General features: G+C 34.1%; 2 protein-coding genes across 2 annotated transcripts in view; one reads left to right on the forward strand and one right to left on the reverse strand.

Annotated features, from left to right (window-relative positions):
• LOC150099694 (mitochondrial outer membrane protein SLC25A46-like) overlaps positions 1–22,007 on the forward strand; it is a 153,887-nt gene that overhangs the window by 49,586 nt on the left and 82,294 nt on the right. Inside the window, exon 6 of the mRNA XM_090403379.1 lies at positions 17,332–17,388. Within this exon, the coding sequence (XP_090259505.1) occupies positions 17,332–17,388 (57 nt within the window). The remainder of the gene's footprint in view (positions 1–17,331; positions 17,389–22,007) is intronic.
• The window catches only part of Rlb1 (lysine-rich basic protein Rlb1), a 183,939-nt gene continuing 180,967 nt past the window's right edge, over positions 19,036–22,007 (reverse strand). The window contains exon 8 of the mRNA XM_090403377.1: positions 19,036–19,058. Coding sequence (XP_090259503.1) covers positions 19,051–19,058 — 8 coding nt within the window. The 3' untranslated portion in view covers positions 19,036–19,050. The remainder of the gene's footprint in view (positions 19,059–22,007) is intronic.

The following is a 22,007-nucleotide window of genomic DNA, read 5'->3' on the forward strand; positions in this document are numbered from 1 at the left end:
AACTCCTGAAATGATATTTTAATATAAAGCAAGATTTTTTAGATCTGTACAAAAATTGAATATAAAAGTTACTTTTTATTATTAAGTATAGGTTGTAAAACAAAACAGTGAAGGCATGTCACACTAGACTTAGACTCCTGCTTTTAATACGTGTAAATTTTCTATTATCCCTGTATTCCAGGCCACGCAATGATAGAGATGCATATCCTTCAACAGTAGATTGCATACTGACTGAAACTGCAGTGTACAACCTAAGATAAAACATTTTAACTAAAATGAATCATTTCTAATAAATTGGCATGGTTTTTCGGTAGCAAACAAATTAATCTGAACAAGCTGAATTTTTATCAAGTTTTTGGTTTTGGTTTGGTTTTTGTTTCAGTTCACTATTTTCGTCGAGTGCTGCATTTTTTAATTATCTCTACAATGTTTATCAATAGTTGATATTCGTAGTGTTTTATTTGTTTTGTGTGGGTATAAAATGAAAATATCTCCAAGAAAGCATTCAAAAACATGGACTCTTTCTCAGCACATATCCATGACTCAAATACAAATTGCCAGTGAGTGTGGTGTTGGTTTGGGTACTGTTAATGTGATTTTAAAGAGGTTTAGGGAGAGAGAGAGAGAGAGGTACTTTTTTCCTGACAGAAAATAAAAATATGAGCAAAACATTTCACATGCAAGGACAAAGAAGTCATTTTGTCTCTTTATAAGGCTTTGATAAGACCAAAGCCTTATAAAGAGGCAAAATGACTTCTGCACACAATAATCCACATCTGGATTATTGTGTGCAGATTTGGTCTCCTGGGTTCCAAGGGGATAAAGAAGAGTTACAAAGATTATATCTGGATTATGGGATTTAGATTATGAGGACAGATTGAGAGTATGTGGGTTGCAGATGCTTGTTAACAGTAGAAAGAGGGGTGATACGATAGTTTTATAAACTTTTGAATGGATGTTATAGAATATCATCTGATGAAATTTTTTGTTATATGGAAAGTGGGGAGAGAACATGGCAGCATCCATGGAAGTTAAATTTATTTGCGGTCAACAAAGGGGTAAGAGCTAGGTTTTTCTTCCAGAGAGGTGAGTGAATGGAATAGTTTGCCTTTAGGAGGTAGTGAGTGCATCTAGTGTGAATGGGAAGATATGACAGCTGGTTTGGGTGATTTATAGCCTCCCTCGATGACTCCTTGAGGTCTCAGATAATAATAATGATAATAATAATAAAAGGAAAAGTACACTTATTCAAGATCATTTACTAGGAAAAGCAAAATGATTCCGAGATTGTTGGCTGTAGACTTAGAGACTGGGATAAAAGTGTACAAAGATTGGACTGTTGAGAAGTGGAAGAAGATCATATTCTCAGATGAGAGCTTTCTTTGTCCAAGGAGAGCAAGTGCCTTATGTTTGCAAATCAGTGGCTGAGAAGTCTTCTCCCACCCACCTTCAAGAAGCTCCTAAACACTCAGCTAAAAAGATGTTCAGGGGTTGTTTTACACATGATGGTTCAGGATCACTTGTGCCTGTTGAGAATATGATGAAAAGTGACCAATACATAAAAATATTGTAGAAAAGAGTGGTCCCACAGATCCAGAAAGACAAAGAACTCATCTTCCAACAGGATCTCACTCCATGCCACACTTCAAAAAAAGTGAAAGAGTTCTTCAAAAATCACAACATCCAATTGCTTCAGTGACTGGGTAACTCTCCCAATAACCCAATAGAAAATTTGTGGGCCATAGTGAAAAAGAGACTTGGAAAATTAAATTGTGATACAAAGCATAACTTAATATAATACATTATAAAAGTATGGTTTCATGATGCAGAAATAAGAAAAATGTTTTCTATGCTGGTAGAGTCCATGCCTAAGCGAATTAATGAACTTATTAGGAACAGAGATTACATATAAATTATTAGGTTCAGTTAGAATTTAATTTTTGTACTTATTTTCTTGCAAAATTAAAATTTTTTTTAAAATGTGAGTGTTTGCATTAATTTGTTTGCTACTGTAGATCACAAAATATTATACATATCTGAATTTAAAAAACTATTTCTTTGTCCATATAAAGATACTTAATGCATGAGATAGTCCAACAATATAGGAGTTCTGGAAAAATTTCAGCATTATGGATGTGCTATAAAAACCATTAAAGAAGCCTAGAATGAGGTTGTCAAATCCAGTCTGAAGGGAATTTGAAAGAAACTCTACTCACAGTTAACTGAATACTTTAAAGGTTTTGAATCTTCTTTGTAAAAGGCAACTGGTTGAGATAGCTAATCAGTTATACCAGAAGTGTGAATGAATTGCTGAACTCAAATGAAAAGGAGCCTACCATTGAATATTGTATTGAAATGACAGAGCAAGGAAGAAATTGGAGAACTTTCTCTGTGATTTCTACATGATATTCAATGATATGCTCCTTTATCTTACAGAGACTTAGAGGCTTAAATGAAAAAAAGTGACTCCCTGTCTGAAGAATTTTGAAACTGATGATCCACATTAGCCATTGTCAGGGCTCATTATGTCTCCTTAGGTCAGATGAAAGTACATGTATTAAAAAAAAAAAAACTAGAGTAAATCTTGTAACATTTTCACTTTTGCATGATTTAAATGTGTTTATTATTTCATTATTTAAGTGCCATTTTGGTATGGTATGGTATATAATTCAAACCCTGTTTTCTGAGAGCATAATCTTAGTTCTCAATACTGACTGTATGAGTTTAGGGTTCGATTTATGACAGCTCCCCTGATGATTTTTCAGGAACCAGTTAGGTCATAAAAGTGGATGGGAGGGCAGAAATATGGCCTGCCATATTTGTTGATATATAACTGAAGAAGTTAACAAACACTAAAGACAAAAATAAAACGGCTTTGAAAGTGTAAACATTGTTGTGTAGAAATACCTAGATAATCCAACACAGAATTAATGAGCATTTGGTGTTAAAGCAACACCACAGAGAATATGATTAATGACTCTTTCAGATGAAAGTGAGAAACAACTCAGAAACAACATGAACTAAATTGAGGAACAATTTAGTTCATCCCCTCTTATTTGAAGGCATAGCCCTTAAATTAGGTGTGGTGGGAAAGGCTCATGTTTACTCTATTAAAGATATATGTACCAGCATTGAGATCCTATGCTATCCTATCCTGTCTAACAACAGTTCAAAAAATACTTACTTGAAATATTTGATTATCATCAGAATAAAAATATTCACATTTAAAACTATGTTTTTTATAACTGAAGTTGAAAGTTGTGAGCTTGGAGGGTAGTTGGTTGTAAATTTACTAGCATCATGTTTTTGTGGTAAATCTCAAAGTGTGGAAATATTGCTTCTTAAATCAGTAGTTCTAACATAATAGCATTATATCATTTTATTGTTTCTATCAGAATTTGTACATGAGCATAACCTTTTTTTTTTTTTGTTTTGAGATAATGGGCTCAAACTATGTATCACATATGATCAGTTTTGTAGCAAATATAAGACAAGTACATCCCAGTGTATTGCATATTCCTTTTGTGTCCCATCTAATATGTACTGTATGTTTCAAGTTTTCTCTCATCTGAAGAGTTTTTAGACTTAAATAACATGGTAATTCAATTTCCTGCAATATTTAAATCTGCTTAAAAAACAACAACAAAAAAAAACTGTTTTCTGTATTGGGATAATGAAATTCTTATAAAGGACTTTTAAACTTTGCCTAAATTAATTCCAGATAGCTGTGTGCATGATTTGAAGCTACAATATGTATGAAAAACAATAAAATATTTTTCTTCTCTTTCAAAGCTGATTTAGGTGAATCTACTCTTCCTTTTAGAAAGAAAGAATGAAACAATATAAATAAAGAAAAAAGGTGAAGATTCATTTTCACAAACCATTGCTTTTATAGTTGTTTTAGAAAAGATTTATGAAATTCAGAAAGCCCCCTAAGTACTCAACTCATCCATAATTAGAAGGAAGTATACATAAGATGGCAACATTAGAATGCAACATGTTAAAAAAAAAAAAAAAATGAATGAATGCATGCATTCCATAAGAAATTTGAAATGGCAGTGGACAGTAATGTTTTGGGTAATTTATCTCTGTATATTTTCTAAATATTTTCCCAGAAATTAAGGAAACCGAAGCAGCCATTAAAAGAATAAAGGATAGGAAAGTTCCAGGAGTGGATGATATTCAAGGAGAGCTGCTGAAGGCATTGGGAAAGGAAGGAATAAAACTTTTATCCATCATCTTTAATAGACGTCTGGAGGAGGATAGAATACCAAAAGACTTCGTAAGATCTATTTTTATTCCTATCCCCAAGACTACAGGAACAATGGATTGCAATAAGCACAGAACTATCAGCTTAATTAGCCATGTTGCAAAAGTCCTAATCAACATAATATATAGAAGAATGGAACATATGATAGAGAATTAATTGAAGCACAGTTTGGTTTCAGGAGAAATGGGAACCAGGACTACTATTACAGCACTATGAATATTGGGAGAAAGAATGATCGCGTGCAATAAAAATTTATATCTATGTTTTGTGGATTATGAAAAAGCTTTCGATAATGTTAATCCTCTGTTTTATTTGATATTTTGCATAAAATAGGAATAAATGAAAAAATTATCAGGCTGTTGTTCAGAATATATAAAACTCAAGAAGCCAGGGTTAGATTTGAAGGAGAGGATGCTGAATGGATTCCCCATAAGAAAGGGTGTGAGGCAAGAGTGTGGGATATCCCCACTCCTTTTTAATGTCTATGGTGAATGGATGATGAGGAAGGCCTTGGAAGATCTGAAGGATGGAATACAGATAAATGGACATCTGATAAATAATATAAGATATGCAGATGATATTGTACTTATGAGCAAAACAGAGGAATGTTTGCAAAGAATTTTGAATAGACTGAACAGGTTTGGAAATGAGAGAGATAAAATGAAAATAAACATACAGAAGGCAAAAGTGATGAAGATTTCAAGGAAAGGAAATGATGGGATGGAAATCACTTTGAATGGACAAAGAATAGAGAATGTAAAAAGTTTTGAATACTTTTGGAGTTGGATAACAAATGCCAATAGATCTAATTATGAAATTGAGAACAGAATTAAAAAAGCAAAAGCAGCATTTTTCCAAATATACCACACATTAGGAAACAGAAATTTGAACAAACAGTTAAAAGAAAGAATCCTCAAGACAATGATCTGGAGCATGGGGACGTATGGATGTGAGTCCTGGATTATCAATGAGGAGATGAATGACCAGTTGAATACATTTGAAATGTGGTGCTTGAAAAAAATGGATCATATCAGCTGGACTGAAAGATTTAGCAATGAAGAGGTTCTTAAAAGATTCAAGATGGAAAGAGACTATATGGCTAGTATCCAAAGAAGAAAAATAGCATTTGCAGGACATTTGATGAGGGGTTCCTCTGGAGAGCTCCCAGAATAGTATTGCAGGGGATGGTGTAGGGAAGGAGAGGAAGAAAAAGACCCTGACTGCAATGGAAACACATCAAAGATTGGACGGGCAAGAGTCTTACAGAAGCAACAGATAGATAGGCATGGAAGTGGACTGTTCATCAGCTGCAACCCTCTTAAAAGAGAACGCCACAGGATTAGATAGGTGGGGATCCTTTTTTCTGTAGTACTTGTTTTCAAAAATCACAAATGTCCAAAGATTTAGATTTTTACAAAAAACTAAAGACATTTCCTTATGATATGAATGATATAAAAAGGAATATATATATATATATATATATATATATAGTAATTTATATGTGTGTGTACACACTCATTTCAAGATGGTCAGCTCCATGAATGCTGAGATTTTGACTATCACGTTTGGAAACAGCAAGAAACAAAGGCCAAAACTGACCAGTTTGCTCTTTACACAGTTCCGATGACTTTTCTGTTGATTAGCCTTTCACTTTATTTCACAAAGTTTAAGGATAAACACAACTCTGCCTTTCTTATAAAAACCAAGCAGGCTAAATGTCTTCCATTCTAACCCTTTGAACTTTACAGACTGGAAAACAAGCCTTGTGGCGATATATATATATATATGAATGAATGAATGAATGATAATTAACTCAGTTAACATGCATATTTTTTAAAAGAATTGAATGACTAGAACCGAGATTTAAGTAAAAAGGTTTTAATATTAAAACACTACTAGTTTCGACTTGTAACAGCCTTCATCAAGTGACATTATAAAAGAAAGAAAAAAGAAAAAACACTAAAACACTGAAGCTTAAATAAACTAAGAACATCATAGAGAGTCTCTATACATAATTAACATTAAAACGTTGTGGTTGTATTTAAAGCTGTTCTTTTGTTTGTGGTATTGTTGGGAAAGTTCGTGCTAGTAGCATCTCGTGAACACCAGTACATGATTACAGCTGAATGACTATCTGGGAGGTTGTAGCTTAAGTTATTATTTAGATGAACAGGATTGAAGATGATTTCCCTAGATTCTACGATTTTTCTCTCTAGTTCATCATTACAACAGAAGATGTTAGTAGATTTTTCCCAGCAGACTTTGTGACTTTGGCTTTCATCATTAGGATTAGCCGAGAAAGGGATATGACTTGATAATGCACTGGCTCGCTGTCTCTTGTAAGTAATGTCTCTCATGTGTTCTTCCATATGCAATTCGACAGATTTGTCTGTCTGCCCAAAATAAGGAATATCACAATCACACAATATTTTATATACACCAGGGTATTTGAGTTGATGATGACAAAGTTTTGCGTGGCTTATTAAGAAACGGATTTTTGGAAGTGGAGTGAACAAGGTTCTGATGTTGTATTTTCTTAGAACGTTTGCTAATTTATGTGAAACTGTACTTATGTAAGGAATAGAAATATTGCGTTTGAATCTATTTGTTTCTTCTGAGTGATGTCTAGGAGGAATTTTTCAGTGATTCTCTTGGAATATCCATTAACTTTGAAAGAAGTTTTGAGATGATTTATTTCTGTAAGAAGTTCATTTGTTTCATCCTGAAGAGAATGGGCTCTATGTCCCAAGGTGGAAATTATTCCAAGCTTATGAGGAGGGAAGTGATGGGACTGACTATGCAGATATCTGTTGGCTTTCTATACATCGATATTTTGAGTTTACCAGAGGAGCGTGTCAGTTTGACGTCAAGAAAAGGCAGGGAATTATCCGTTTCGAGCTCGGCAGTAAACTTAATACTTGGATGTTGGCTATTGAGATGTTTGAGGAAAACCATAAGGGAATCATGTCCATGGCTCCAAATAACGAAGACATCATCTACATAGTGTTTCCAAACTTTAGGTGTTAAAATAAAGGAAGAGATAGCCTTGGTTTCAAAATCCTCTAAGTAAATATTTGTGAGTACAGGGGATAAAGGATTATCCATAGCCAGTCCATGATTTTGTTTGTATATAGTATCTTGAAATTGGAAGTAACCGGACTTGATGCAATGTGTAAGCAAGGCTAACATTTTTTTTTGGATAACTTGTCTCCTTGAGTAATGTTAGGACTTCATCTGTTGGAACATTAGTGAGCAAAGAAGTTATGTCCAAGCTAGCCATGATTTCATCTTCGTTAACTGTTATATCCTTGATGTATGTAACGAATTCTGTAGTGTTCTTGATAAAGGATGGTGACTTGCCTGAAAAACCTTTTAGGTATTTGGCAAGATATTTTGAAAGGTTGTACGTTGGAGAATTGATACCTTCTACAATGGGGCGTAGTGGGGTGTTCTCTTTATGGATTTCAGGAACACCATATATGCGAGGAATTAGCGGATGGCGAGAGCGTAGAGATAAGCAAACGCTACGGGATAATTCAGTGGTTATTTTTAATGAGTTGTTTGTACGATTTTGAAGTTCACGAGTTGGATCTTTCTCGAGTATTGAGTAGGTATCATTTTGTAGTAATTCAAGCATTTTATTCAGGTAATCTTCAGAGTTGAGGATCACTGTTGCATTGCCTTTATCCGCAGGAAAGATAATTATATCTCTGTTGTTTTTTTAAACTTTTAATAGCTTTGCCTTCTGTTAAAGTAATGTTATCAGCAGGTGGTTTTGTATTATTTATAATAAAGATTGATTCAATAAGTAGAAGTTTTGCATCTTGTGGAGGGAGAAATGAAGTAGCTTTTTCTATTTTTGTAAGTAGTGTCTCCTTTGGTATAAATTTTGGGGAAGGAATAAAGTTTAGACCTTTACTAAGGATGCTTTTTTCTTCATCTGAAAGTATATAAGAAGATTTGTTGATAACGACTTTGTCAATATTGATGTGTGGTTTTGAGAAGTTCCTATTATTTTGTATTCTTTTTAATGTATCAAAATTTTCTTATAAGATTTACTTTGTTATTATATTGTATTGTGGCTACTTGAGATTCACAGTTTATATTAAAGGTATGCCAACTTACATTATCTAGAGATTCTCCATCTCTAGATAATGCTCTCTCCATCCGTTAATTCATCGCATATATGGTGTTCCTGAAATCCATAAAGAGAACACCCCACTATGCCCCATTGTAGAAGGTATCAATTCTCCGACGTACAACCTTTCAAAATATCTTGCCAAATACCTAAAAGGTTTTTCAGGCAAGTCACCATCCTTTATCAAGAACACTACAGAATTCGTTACATACATCAAGGATATAACAGTTAACGAAGATGAAATCATGGTGAGCTTGGACATAACTTCTTTGCTCACTAATGTTCCAACAGATGAAGTCCTAACATTACTCAAGGAGACAAGTTATCCAAAAAAATGTTAGCCTTGCTTACACATTGCATCAAGTCCGGTTACTTCAAATTTCAAGATACTATATACAAACAAAATCATGGACTGGCTATGGATAATCCTTTATCCCCTGTACTCACAAATATTTACTTAGAGGATTTTGAAACCAAGGCTATCTCTTCCTTTATTTTAACACCTAAAGTTTGGAAACACTATGTAGATGATGTCTTCGTTATTTGGAGCCATGGACATGATTCCCTTATGGTTTTCCTCAAACATCTCAATAGCCAACATCCAAGTATTAAGTTTACTGCCGAGCTTGAAACGGATAATTCCCTGCCTTTTCTTGACGTCAAACTGACACGCTCCTCTGGTAAACTCAAAATATCGATGTATAGAAAGCCAACAGATATCTGCATAGTCAGTCCCATCACTTCCCTCCTCATAAGCTTGGAATAATTTCCACCTTGGGACATAGAGCCCGTTCTCTTCTGGGTGACCCAAATGAACTTCTTACAGAAATCAACCATCTCAAAACTTCTTTCAAAGTTAATTGATATTCCAAGAGAATCATTGAAAAATTCCTTCTTAATCCTCCTAGGCATCATTCAGAAGAAACAAATAGATTCAAAGGCAATATTTCTATTCCTTACATAAGTACAGTTTCACATAAATTAGCAAAAGTTCTAAGAAAATACAATATCAGAACCTTGTTCACTCCACTTCCAAAAATCCGTTTCTTAATAAGCCACCCAAAACTTTATCATCAACTCAAATACCCTGGTGTATATAAAATATTGTGTGATTGTGATATTCCTTATTTTGGGCAGACAGACAAATCTGTTGAATTGCATATGGAAGAACACATGAGGGACATTACTTACAAGAGACAGTGAGCCAGTGCATTATCAAGTCATATCCCTTTCTCGGCTAATCCTAATGATGAAAGCCAAAGTCACAAAGTCTGCTGTTGGAGAAATCTACTAACATCTTCTGTTGTAATAATGAACTAGAGAGAAAAATCGTAGAATCTAGGGAAATCATCTTCAATCCTGTTCATCTAAATAATAACTTGAGCTACAACCTCCCAGATAGTCATTCAGCTGTAATCATGTACTGGCGTTCACGAGATGCTGCTAGCACGTACTTTCCCAACAATACCACAAACGGAAGAACAGCTTTAAATACAACCACAACGTTTTAATGTTAATTATGTATAGAGACTCTATGATGTTCTTAGTTTATTTAAGCTTCAGTGTTTTAGTGTTTTTTCTTTTTTCTTTCTTTTATAATGTCACCAGATGAAGGCTGTTACAAGCCAAAACTAGTAGTGTTTTAATATTAAAATCTTTTTACTTAAATCTCGGTTCTAGTCATTTAATTCTTAAAAAAAAAAAATATATATATATATATATATATACAGGGTGTTCGGGATAAATTTGACAGTTTCGTAAGGAAAAAGAAAATCTTCTTTGTATCTATTAAATTTAATGAATTGACAAAAAAACATTACAGGCAGAGTTAATTACAATACCATCAACAAGATTTACTCAAAATAACCACCATTAGCATCGATCACAGCTTCAATTCTGCTTCGGAACCTCGAACAAGCTGATGCTACAGTCTCCCTGGGAAGGGCCGCAAAAACTGTTTTAATTTTATCCATTAACTGGGCTTTTGTATTACTGGAAGTGCGATTGGTGTCTTTTTCAACTGCGCCCCATACAAAATAATCCATGGGGTTAAGGTCTGGGGAGTTTGGAGGCTAAACATTTGGACTGGTGAAGTCGTAGAAATTTTCAGACAACCATTTTTGACTTTTCCCAGAGGTGTGGCAAGGGGCCGAATCCTGCTGCCATACATACGGCCTACCATTGGCTACCCTTGTTATCCAGGGCTTGACTACAGTTAGCAACTCCACGAACAAAGCCCGAATTCCAATGCCAGGGTTCTTCAACACCTGTTCCTGCAGATTTGCGAGGAATTCTGCTGTACGAACGCAATCAGATCATCTGCTAGGGATCTTTCTTCTTGCTACATCCTCGTAGTCACCATTGCAAGTCTCTAGTTCATGCCTGATTGTTTTTACTGTATTCAGGGAGCATTGGGCAGCAGTCGTAATATCCTTATTTTGATGGCGGGCACGAATCATCATGATACAAGTATTCTCTTCCATGATTCAGGTGGGTTCCAGCTATCCATCCTTTCTGACATCTTGTATATGAATGAAGAAGGGTCCAAACTTTTAAATGAAGAGAAGTGTGTGTTAATACATGTAACTTACGGAAAAATATAATTAATTATAAATATGTCAAATTTATCCCGAACACCCTGTATATATATATTTAAAAGGATGTTTATTTTTGCATCCTCCCATTACCCAGAGGACTAGTAAAGTAGGCAAACAGAAGAGGTAAGGGATACTTGCTATGATTAGTATTATTGGTTATGTTTCTACATGCCCAGTGCTAAATTATCTTACTTGCTGTGTACCTCTAAATCTCCTGGATTTCATTTCTAAAAATGCTGTTGTTATTCTTGTATTTACTTTTATAGTCAGACAATTGACTGAGATGCAAAGAAAAAAAAAGTAAAAAAAAACCAGACTGCAATGATGCGGAATTTTAAAAAAGACAGATCTATGGTTACATACATCAGGAAATTGTTGTCACAATTAAATCTAGAAGACATTCTGGATGGTGACTATACTGGTGGCAACCTGTGTGGAGGGGACTCGAGGTACGAGAATGCTGGATTTTATTATAGGATTAGAAGACCTGTCTATAACTAAGGTGGCTACATTGCCTCCAGTTGGGAAAAGTGATCATCTGGCCTTGACTTCGAAGGTAGCAAAACATGGAGAAATTCCCATTAAGAAGAGGTTTAAGTGGAACTACAAAGAAGGTGATTGTGATACACTTAGGTGGCAGACTGAAGCAGTACCATGGCATAAAGATATGCAAAGGAATGATTTTTTTCACAGTGCATGGCGGATGGGCAAGGGATATATGGAGGAAGTGATATCATACTGTATACCCAAAATGAAAAGGGTAAATCAGGTAGGAGTTAGGTGGATGAGTATCATTGAGCATGAGCTTGAAATCCAAAGGAAATCCCAGAGTTTTTTGATTATGTGGCAAGTAGGAAAAATAATGACTATAGAAGGATAACTTTAATGAGTGCAGATAGTAGAAATGTGGCAGAATCAGATGAAATTGTTGAGCTACTGAATGACCACTTTTCAAGGGTATATTATTATTATTATTATTATTATTATTACATAACATCTCCATGGAGTCCAAAGACTCATCAAGAGAGGGCACCTGCTCTACAACTCTCCGTCTCCCCAACCTACCAACTGCAGTTATCTTCATCATCTACACCAACGTCATCTACCGCCGACCATCACCGCTAGTATTTTCACAGACAATCGCAAACATTCATGCCCAAGGTGGGATTCGAACCCACAGCTTTTTGGCTGGAGAGCGGATAACCACTGGGCCAACCAGGCCAGCTATCATATCATCCAAGTAAAGATATTGTTATGGCAGTGGTGACAGGAACTGATGTGAGAACAGAGGTTGATGAATTGGAGGTAGTGATGATACTGCAGATTCTAAATGCAAATATGGCTGTGGGATTGAATGGAATATTGATTCGCATTTTAAGATAATGTACAGGGGAACTAGTGATGCCTTTGACTAGGCTGTGTAATTTAAGTGTCAGCTCTGGCAAAGTCCTAAGAGAGTGGAAGGAGGGCAAAATAATTCCTTTGCATAAATGAGGATCTGGTCTGTTATAGCAAATTATAGGCCAATCAGCATCTCAGGAATGGTGGTGGTGGTAAAAGTACTGGAAAAGTTGGTCAAAAAAGAGAATGCAGGACTAGGTTGGTTACTCCTTATTCCCAGAATGTGTTATGACTGTAGATCCATATGTGTTCATGTATGTAGTAATACATTAATGTGTTTTAAAGGTTTTTTCTGTTAGTTTCACACAAAGGATGCACACACATATCAATTTAAATATGTAATTATTAATGCGTAGTAATAATATAGTATAAATCTTCTTCTTCTTCTTCCTAACATGGAATTTAGGCCATGTGGCCTGTTCCGGTCTCATGCCATCTCTTTCTTGGTCTTCCGATTCTTCTTTTTCCACTTATTTTGTATCTGTATAATATTTTTAGTAGTCTGCTGTTGTCCATTCGATTTAAATGTTCTAGCCATTTTTGTTTATACTGTCTGATGTAGTAATTAATTGGTTTTATTTTCAGGGATTGTAAGATTTCTTCATTTGTTTTGTGGTCCCACTTGGTATATCCAGCTGTTTTTCTGAGGAACTTCATTTCTGCTGTTTGAATTCGTTTTTCATCTTTCCTTTTCTTGGTCCATGTTTCGCTTCTGTATAGTAGAGTTGGTTTTGACAAGACATTATATAGTCTGATTCTAGTGTGTTTTTGTACCAGGAATGGCTTAAATATATTATTTATTATGCCATTTACTTTGACAAAGTTTGATATTTTAGTGTCTATGTCTTTTTCTTCTTCGTATGATAGATCACATCCCAAGTATCTGAAAGTGTTTACTTGTTCTAGTATTTTATTATCTATCACTATTTTACTTCTTATTGGGTTTTCTCCTTTGAATGCCATTATTTTTGTTTTTTCTTTAGATATTGTCATATTATAGTGCTTTGAGATATCATTTAATGATTTTAATGATCTTTGTAAGTCATCTTCTGATGTAGCTAATACTATTTGATCATCTGCAAATAGTAGTGTATCTATCTTCGTTTGCGGGGTCATTTGTATACCAAATGGGTTATGCTGTTTCCAGATTGTTAATATTTCATTTATATATATATTGAAAAGCAGAGGTGAGAGGGTACATCCTTGTCGTACTCCTCTTGATATATCTTTCCATTCTGAGGTGTGTTCTAATTTAACTGCTATTTTATTTCCTGTATATATTTCTTGAATAGATTGTAAAAGTTGGTTTGGTATGTTTAAATCGATTAATATTTTAAACAATTTTTGTCTACTAATTTTGTCAAAGGCTTTTTCATAATCAATAAAGGCCACGTGTGTTTCTTTTTGAAATTCTCTTCTCTTTTCTATTAATAATTTTAAAGTAAAAATTGGATCTATGCAGGATCGGCCTTTTCGGAAACCATTTTGTTCTTCTAGTAATTTGTCTTCTACAATGCTGCTTAGTTTCTCTTTTAATATTCCTGCATATATTTTATATCCTGTATTCAGCAGGCTAATTCCCCTATAATTATTGCAATAATATAGTATAAATAGAATGAGAAAATAGAAAAATAAAGTTTATAACTTATTTTAACAGTATTACAACACAGCAAACAAAATTAAATTATGAAAGGATGTTATTAATTGGCTTATATTTTGCTGGTTTTCAAGCCATCATCCTCAAAACATAACCTTTTACAGTTTACACCCAACAGTGAGTAAGTGAAACATTCAGACTGTAACAGACAAAAGATTTAGTCCTAATTTTGGCACCCTTTGATGTTGTATAAAAGTATCACAATTAATTGAGTTGATCTTAAGAAAACAGTCTCCCAAATTTTTGGCAGATTAATGCAGCTATACTTGCTAAGGTTAGGAGAATGCTTCATAGCCATTGCTGACTACAAATAATCTGCCAAAAATTTTTATGTAATGTAATGACTTCTATATAGCACATTGGTTTTCTTTCGTCTAATCCTGTGTGAGGAGACTTCCAAAGTTTGACTTGCCATAATAATAATCATGAATGTACTGAAAAAAGAGAGCTAAAAGGCTTCACTTTGGCGATGCAAAATTATTCAAATTAAGTGGATATTGAATCCAACATCATTTCAAAGCCAAAGAGAGAAACTACAAGAGTTTCGTGCCGAATATAGAAACTATAAAAGTTTTGGCTGATTCAAGAGTAAGCAAACCTTTCATGACAGGGGCAACTCGTACTAAAGGTGGAGTAAGCTCTGATCACTATCCTTAGTATTTCCCATAATATAAAACACAGCAGACATGTATGATATTATACATTATCGGGGGGGGGGGAGGTCACTACCCAGACGGGTTTCGACCTTTGTTGAGGTCTCGTCAGTGGGAGCCAGACCCGGATGTAAATACTCAGGTTGAAGTGATGCAGAACCTGTACTTTACCATATGAGTTGTGAAGAAAAAGGTGTCACATCACAAAAGGCACCAAGAATTACTGAAAAAAAAAAAAGAGCTAAAGGCTTCACTTCGGCGATGCATGAAAGGTTTGCTTATGCTTAGATCTGCTGAAACTTTTATAGTTTCTATATTCAGCTGCATCATTAGAACAAATAGCCCTAGTCCTGTGTGTAAGTGTTTTGAGAATTCCATACTGTTTATGTAGATATCTTCCTGTGTGCATTGACAAGCCAGTTTAGCACATATTTTCAGTGAAAATAGTAAAATTAACTTGGAAATGTGTACATGAGGTTGACATGGTCAGGTCAGGAACAAGAAAGAAATGAGAAAATTTCCTTATTGAATTCAACTGAGATCTTCTGCAACTACATTTCATTGACCTGTCTTAACTGTACTGCAAGGTAATGCAAGGAAACCTTGAGTCAGAACAGATCCTGTAGATGGGATCTTTACAGGATTTGGTCATCCTAGCCAATCTGAGCCTCATGTCCTTTAGCACTAGAACTGTACCAGTTGGGATAACCACTGGATTTCCCTACTTTTCCATGCTCTGATTACAGTTTCATTTCTCCACAACAGATGCTGCTCTTCCTCCTGTTAGAAGAACAGAACACGTGCAGTTTGGCAGATCTGACCATGCCAGAGATTACCCTTCTTGCCTGTGCCTTGTACTGCTCATGGGAATGCTGATCACCATTTTCTTTATATTCTCTCTAAAACTTTCTTTGTTTGCAATTCCTGCCTAATGATGCTATTCATCCATCTACTTCATACCCGATTATCTTTCTGACTGGGTGTACAGTCTGATAGTGCTTTCTTCAAACACCCCTTGACCACCTCCCATTCATCACCACCACTCCTCTCCAAATTCTTTTGTCGTTGCACTGCTGAAAACTGACTCCTCAGGTTGTCATGATCACTTGCTTTGTAATTTCACATATATTCCGTCTTAAAAGAAAGTTCTGCAAATCTGGCAGTTTCCCTGGCTAAGTCAGTTTATCCAATCAGAGGCAGCATAGCTAAATTGGATACTGTTAAATTCTCTGCTATGTTCAGATCCAGCACTCTCAAACTTCATGCATGTCGCCTCCATTTCATGCTGCCTCAGGTAATTATCTCTCAGCAGCTGTATAGATTCAATTCCCTTCTTTCCCTGTGACCATTCTTCATCCCAATCTGTCCTCATAATAATTACTCAACCTGCACTCATGTTAATTGCCAGTGTATGTCATTCACATTCTCCCTTATACCCCTGGATTATAGCAGCAACAAAGTACATATTTTGTCCTGTTGACCATACAAGATAGCCTCAGGTGAACTGCGTTTTGCAGTTCACCTGAGGTTATACACATAAGTAAGACCCCCAGTCTTACTTATGTGTATAACATTTGTTCAAGTTGAGCTAACCAATTCCAAAAACTCAAAAGAATTTTTATGTTCCAGCACAGATCAGTCACTAAAGATTTATTTAAATTAAGGGGATATTAAATCCCACATTGTTTCAAAACCGAATAAGAAACTCAAAGATTGGAATCAAAGGGTTTCATGCCGAATATAGTAATCTATAAAAGTATCGGCGAATACTAGCATAAGCCAAAGCAGGTAGTACAAACTAGGGCAACTCGTAGCAAGGGTGTGTAAAGCTTTGATCACTATTCTTAGTATTTCCCATAATGTAAAACACATCTCCTAGGAGATGTATGATGTTATACATTATGGTGGGAGGTCACTACCCAGACCTGTTTCGACCTTTATTGAGGTCTCATCAGTGATTAGGTAGACCAAAATTAATACCAAGGGTATAGGTGAAAAGACTTTATATACTTTGCTATATGAGTTGTCAAAAAGGTGCACCCATTAAATTACTTAAATATAAAGAGCCAATAGGCTTCACTTCGGTGATGTAACATTATTTAAATTAAGGGGATATTAAATCCCACATTGTTTCAAAACTGAATAAGAAACTCAAAGATCAGAATCAAAGGGTTTCATGCCGAATAGAGTAAACTGTGAAAGTATCAGCGAATACTAGCGTAATCCAAAGCACGTAGCACAAACTAGGGCAACTCGTAGCAAAAGTGTGTAAAACTCTGATCACTATTCTTAGTATTTCCCATAATGTAAAACACATGTCCTAGGAGATGTATGATGTTATACATTATGGTGGGAAGTTCTTTTCGCTATACCCTTGGTATTGATTTTGGTCTACCTACTCACATAATGTTACATTGCCGAAGTGAAGCCTATTGGCTCTTTATAATTAACTAAAGATTTAGTTATTTTAACTAGCTGAGGTTTTTTTATTGTTTTTATAGTAATTCAAAAAACCAAATTTATAATGTTTTCAGTTTTTTTATAATTACATTAACTTATTAATGCACTGTAATTGATTTTTGTTTTGATAATGATAATTATTTTTAACATTTCAGAGAAGTATCTTTAAATAGTTCTGTAAAACAATTTGCACAGCATGTAGCTTTGAAAAGGTAAGAAATTACAAATTACCTCTTGTAATTATTACTTAAGTGTAGTGACTTCATTAAACTTAGAGAATATATATCAAAATATGAAAAAATTTCCTAAAAAACTTATTGAATTTTTAATCTCTCTGCTTTCAGGAAATTTCAACCAAAGTTAAATCAACTGCTTTATCTGTGAATATATGTATTATTCTTGTGCAGATTTATTGAATGGCAGTTACAATTTAATTTTTTTTTCTTGCATTAAATGGATCTGAATGTATGAGCATGATGCTTTTGTGTTATCAGTTGCTGATTTCCTAAAAATATATATTAACAGACACAAAATTTCAAAAGTCATTGGATACATGCTGTTTATATATATATATATATATATATATATATTTTTTTTTATTTTTTATTTATTTATTTATTTTTTTTTTTTTTCTTTACGTAATTTGGAAACCCCGATCTAGAGACAAAACATGGAACTTTTTTTTTGAACCATCAAGCTTTCAGTTACTGGAAGACCTGTAACTGGAGACCACGCCACCTGGCTTACAAATAAAAGCCAGTTTTTCTTTTGTATGCTATACATTTTTGTGTCATCAAACCTAAAACCATCACCAAAGTTTTTGCATGGATTTCCCGTTTACAAGGAAATTAGTATGTGTAGCCTCCATGTGAATCCTAAAATTTCAAGTAGTTCAACTGGCACCTAAAGAAATAGAATACTGTGTGGTTCTGAAAGGTCTGGTTCTATTAGATTATACCAAACTAAAATTAAGACAGAGTACATACTATAGCCCTTCAAATAAAAAGTAATCAAATTAACAATTATAAAAAGGGGGAAAAAATTGTATGTGAACACTGTTTATCTTTGATGGCATGCAACTTTGAGGAAGCTCATTTCGGATTGGTAGAAATCTGCATGATGACTCCTGTCATCACCTTGAGCAGAGAAAGAAGGGATAAAATATTTATAGCATGCACTAAATTAGGTACCTCAAGAGGTTTTCCATAGGCATGTTCCATTGGATACTACAGTATGTCCACACCTATTTTTTATGGATCTTGTATCACTTTCTCAGGATATTATAAGCTCTGAAAATGTTTTATGATCTTATTAACTATGTGGCCTTTGTGAATAGTATCTTCATTGGCAGTCAGCAGGCTTGGAAGAGTTTGAATCCTATCCTGGTGATATGAAGATTTGTGGAAGCCTATATGTTATAGATGAATTTTATTTCCTAATGTTGTGATTATCAAATCCCCCCCCCCCGCCCCTCCTCTAAGTTGGAAAAGAAAATATGACGTCATTGTGGTATTCTGATTGTAGTTGTGCTTTTCATTCATAGGATATAATCACCCAGATTTATTGATTTATTCTTTCTTTGTATTAAACATCATTTGCATGTTCACCCTGACATTTTGCATAGACTGCTTATATGATCTATCCAACACTACACTTATTATATTTTGTATATACACCTGGCTTTTCCTCAACAGGATGGTCTTCATTTTAGAGAATTAGGAAAAAGATTAATGACTGTATATTGTTTCTTTCTTTGTATTTAGCATCTTTTACACATTCATCGTTATCTATACAATCCTTTCCACACTTTTACACTTACATTATGTTTTCTGGATTCACTTAGCTGCTTTTCCTCAGGAGGCTGTTGCTGATCTTCATAAACCTAGGAAAAGATAGAAACCTATTAATGAGGATAAAAGTCTGTATTACTTTAAATTATTTCAGAATAGAAGAATATTAAATTAGCAACTTAATATACATTGTGTTACTGATATGAATATTGAATTTTTCTTATGGGTTTTGCTTTTTTTGTTGTTGTTAACAACAGACAACAGAATGCTCTCTTTCTGTGTTTATGTTTACTTCTTTAATCTTTTTTACTGTATTTTTACTGTATAATGGGTGTTGTGATATTTCATACAAGCAGCTGTTGGATCGTCCTTCCTGTCTTTTGATCCACCATCTTGGTTTAACGTTGTTCTTATTAAGGTTAATTAATTGTATGTTGATTACTAATTCAAATATAGGGAAATTTCTATTATACTGCACCACCCTATATTCAGATTAGTCTATGCAAAATAGCATAATCAAATATTAATTAACTTTAGCAGTCTAATGTTTATATATAGGCCGAATTTTACATTAACATTTGAGGTTCCCGCTAGGTCCGATAATTTTATGAATGGTGCAGTGGAAAAGAATCAGGCTAACATTTAAATTGAAATCAATAAAACAAAATATTTAATGCAAGGTTATATAATATATAAATAAGCATACTTTGAATACAAGATAATGCAAAATTAACTCTGTTCTACTACTCATAACAATCACTCAACTCTTTATATTAAACACTGAGCTTCAAAATCTAATAAGCAAAGATAGTTCTAAAGTTCTTTACCACTGAAATTCACAGCAAATATTTTTACAATAGTATTCTTTATCTATCCCTTAGTCAGAAATCACATAGTTCAGTCAAGAGATAGCTATCACTTTAAGGGGGGAAGACTATTAATATGTTCATTGCCAAGCTGAAAATTGGAATTTCATGTGGTGGCCAAATTTTTTTTACTTGATAGCAAAGTCCACGCGATAACGCGTGATCGTCCACTCGGTGAGAACTCGCATCACGCGATATCGTGTGATTGACAATGAACATGTTGATCTTCTAGCTTTGGCTAATTTCAGCATAAACATCACAGTTAGGTGGATTGATACGGTACAAAGTGCCTTAGATGATAGAAATATAAGATCTGATAATGTTGGAGTCTTGACAAGTAACAGACTGATTTGGAGGAAAATTGTAGATAGGAAGTTAGTAATGATGTAATTTTTTCATGTAGTACTGTCATATCCTGTACACCCCTTGAGGGTACATGGCAGGAATTTGATGATGATGATGATGACATCACAGTTAATGTTAGGATTTAACAGAAGAAGATAATTCTTATAACTTCACTCTAAAATGCTATAAAGTACAACTGTTCTTACTGGAATAAATCTTTGCACAAATTATTCACTGAGGCACACTTAAAACTTTAGATAATTATCACACTGGAGCTACACATTTCAAAAGTAATCTTCTTTAAATTAATTTAATCTTTAACTTCAGCACATCACAAATGCAGACACACTTGCACTAGAAAATTCACTTATTCCTCATATAACAATAGAATCAGCTTTCATTTATCTTTCTTGAAAGCTCTGGAAATACAACATTAACTTCAGAATTCCATATCAATATTCTGAGTACCAATTTACATTTCAATCCTTCGTAATCTGATTACAGCACTTAATTCTTTGTACTACAGCCACTTAGTTAACTCCGTGCTGCTAATAAATTATTTCCTCATCTCTATTGTACTGTTTTCAGTGCCGTTACTGTACTGAGTGCTCCAATTGTACTCAGTCCCTGGTTCCCTAGTTGTAGTGCTGACTCTGCCGACCAACTGCTGACCCACTCTTTTGTTTACTCTTGCTTTCCGTTTATATATTTTCACTCCATTTTCCTGCCAAAACTTGTTCTCACTGTCTAGCTCATATCAATTCCATCTCACATCCATAATTCACTCACTACTACGCTCATGCTTTCTATTTTTGACTCCGTCTCCATGACAACAATTAGAGCAGTGCATAAGCATTACATAACATTATACCTTTACATACAGAAATTAAATAAAAGGATGTTTTTCAATTCAAATAATATATAATTAAATATGATGAACACAAATTCTTCTTCTATTAATATAGGAATAAATAAAATAATCTGAACGTTATTTTTATACAGAGTCCTTTCCATTATTAATACATATCCTAAATTAAATAATTAAATAAAAAAAACTCAAAGGTAATTATATGAATAATAGTTTATAATAAGAGATTTACATTAAATAATATCTACAAATGTAGCCTTTGATATGGTGGATTATGTTGGATTCTGAAGGGAGTATTAATAATTTTAATTTCTCTTTATTCTGAATCCAACACAGCTCTTGGGATATTTTAGTATATGTTGCTAGAACTCTGTCTATCCAGTTGTAACATCTTTATTATTATTGTTATTTTATTTCATTTATTATTATTATTTTATTTTTTGCTGCAACATGAAATAAGATATGCTTTTTTCCTAACCCTATTATCAGTATAATGCAGTTGTGGGGTTGGATATTCAGTTGTCTGCTGGCAGCAGAAAGTTGGAGAGATATGAGGGATGATGAACAAGATGTGTCTTTAACAAGCCTAATTTAATTAAGCTTGTTGGTAACTTAGACAAATAGGGTCTAAGCAAATTGTCTATATCTTTACATCATTTGCTTTTAGTACGTAAGGACATTCTTCCATGCGATGACAGTAGAATTTAAACTGATTAAATCAGTTTAATCAGTTAGCTGTTTTGCAACTAAACAGCTAACTGATAGCTGTTTGGTTGCAAAATAGAGATAGTATTGACTGAGCTGTCAAATCTGGCAGTGCAAAATAACTTTCAATTGCAAAAAATGTATTTAAATATACTGTGTTGGTGAAGTTGTGTTTAGGAGGCAAGTATTGATAGTCTATAAGGATGAGGAGAAGATACATTGTGCTAGGGTTGTAAAGACTATGCAGTGCATTGCTG

The sequence above is a fragment of the Typopeltis vanoorti genome, chromosome 14, assembly GCF_054136105.1.
Source record: "Typopeltis vanoorti isolate ZY-2024b chromosome 14, IOZ_Tvanoo_1.0, whole genome shotgun sequence".
Classification (NCBI taxonomy): domain Eukaryota; kingdom Metazoa; phylum Arthropoda; class Arachnida; order Uropygi; family Thelyphonidae; genus Typopeltis; species Typopeltis vanoorti.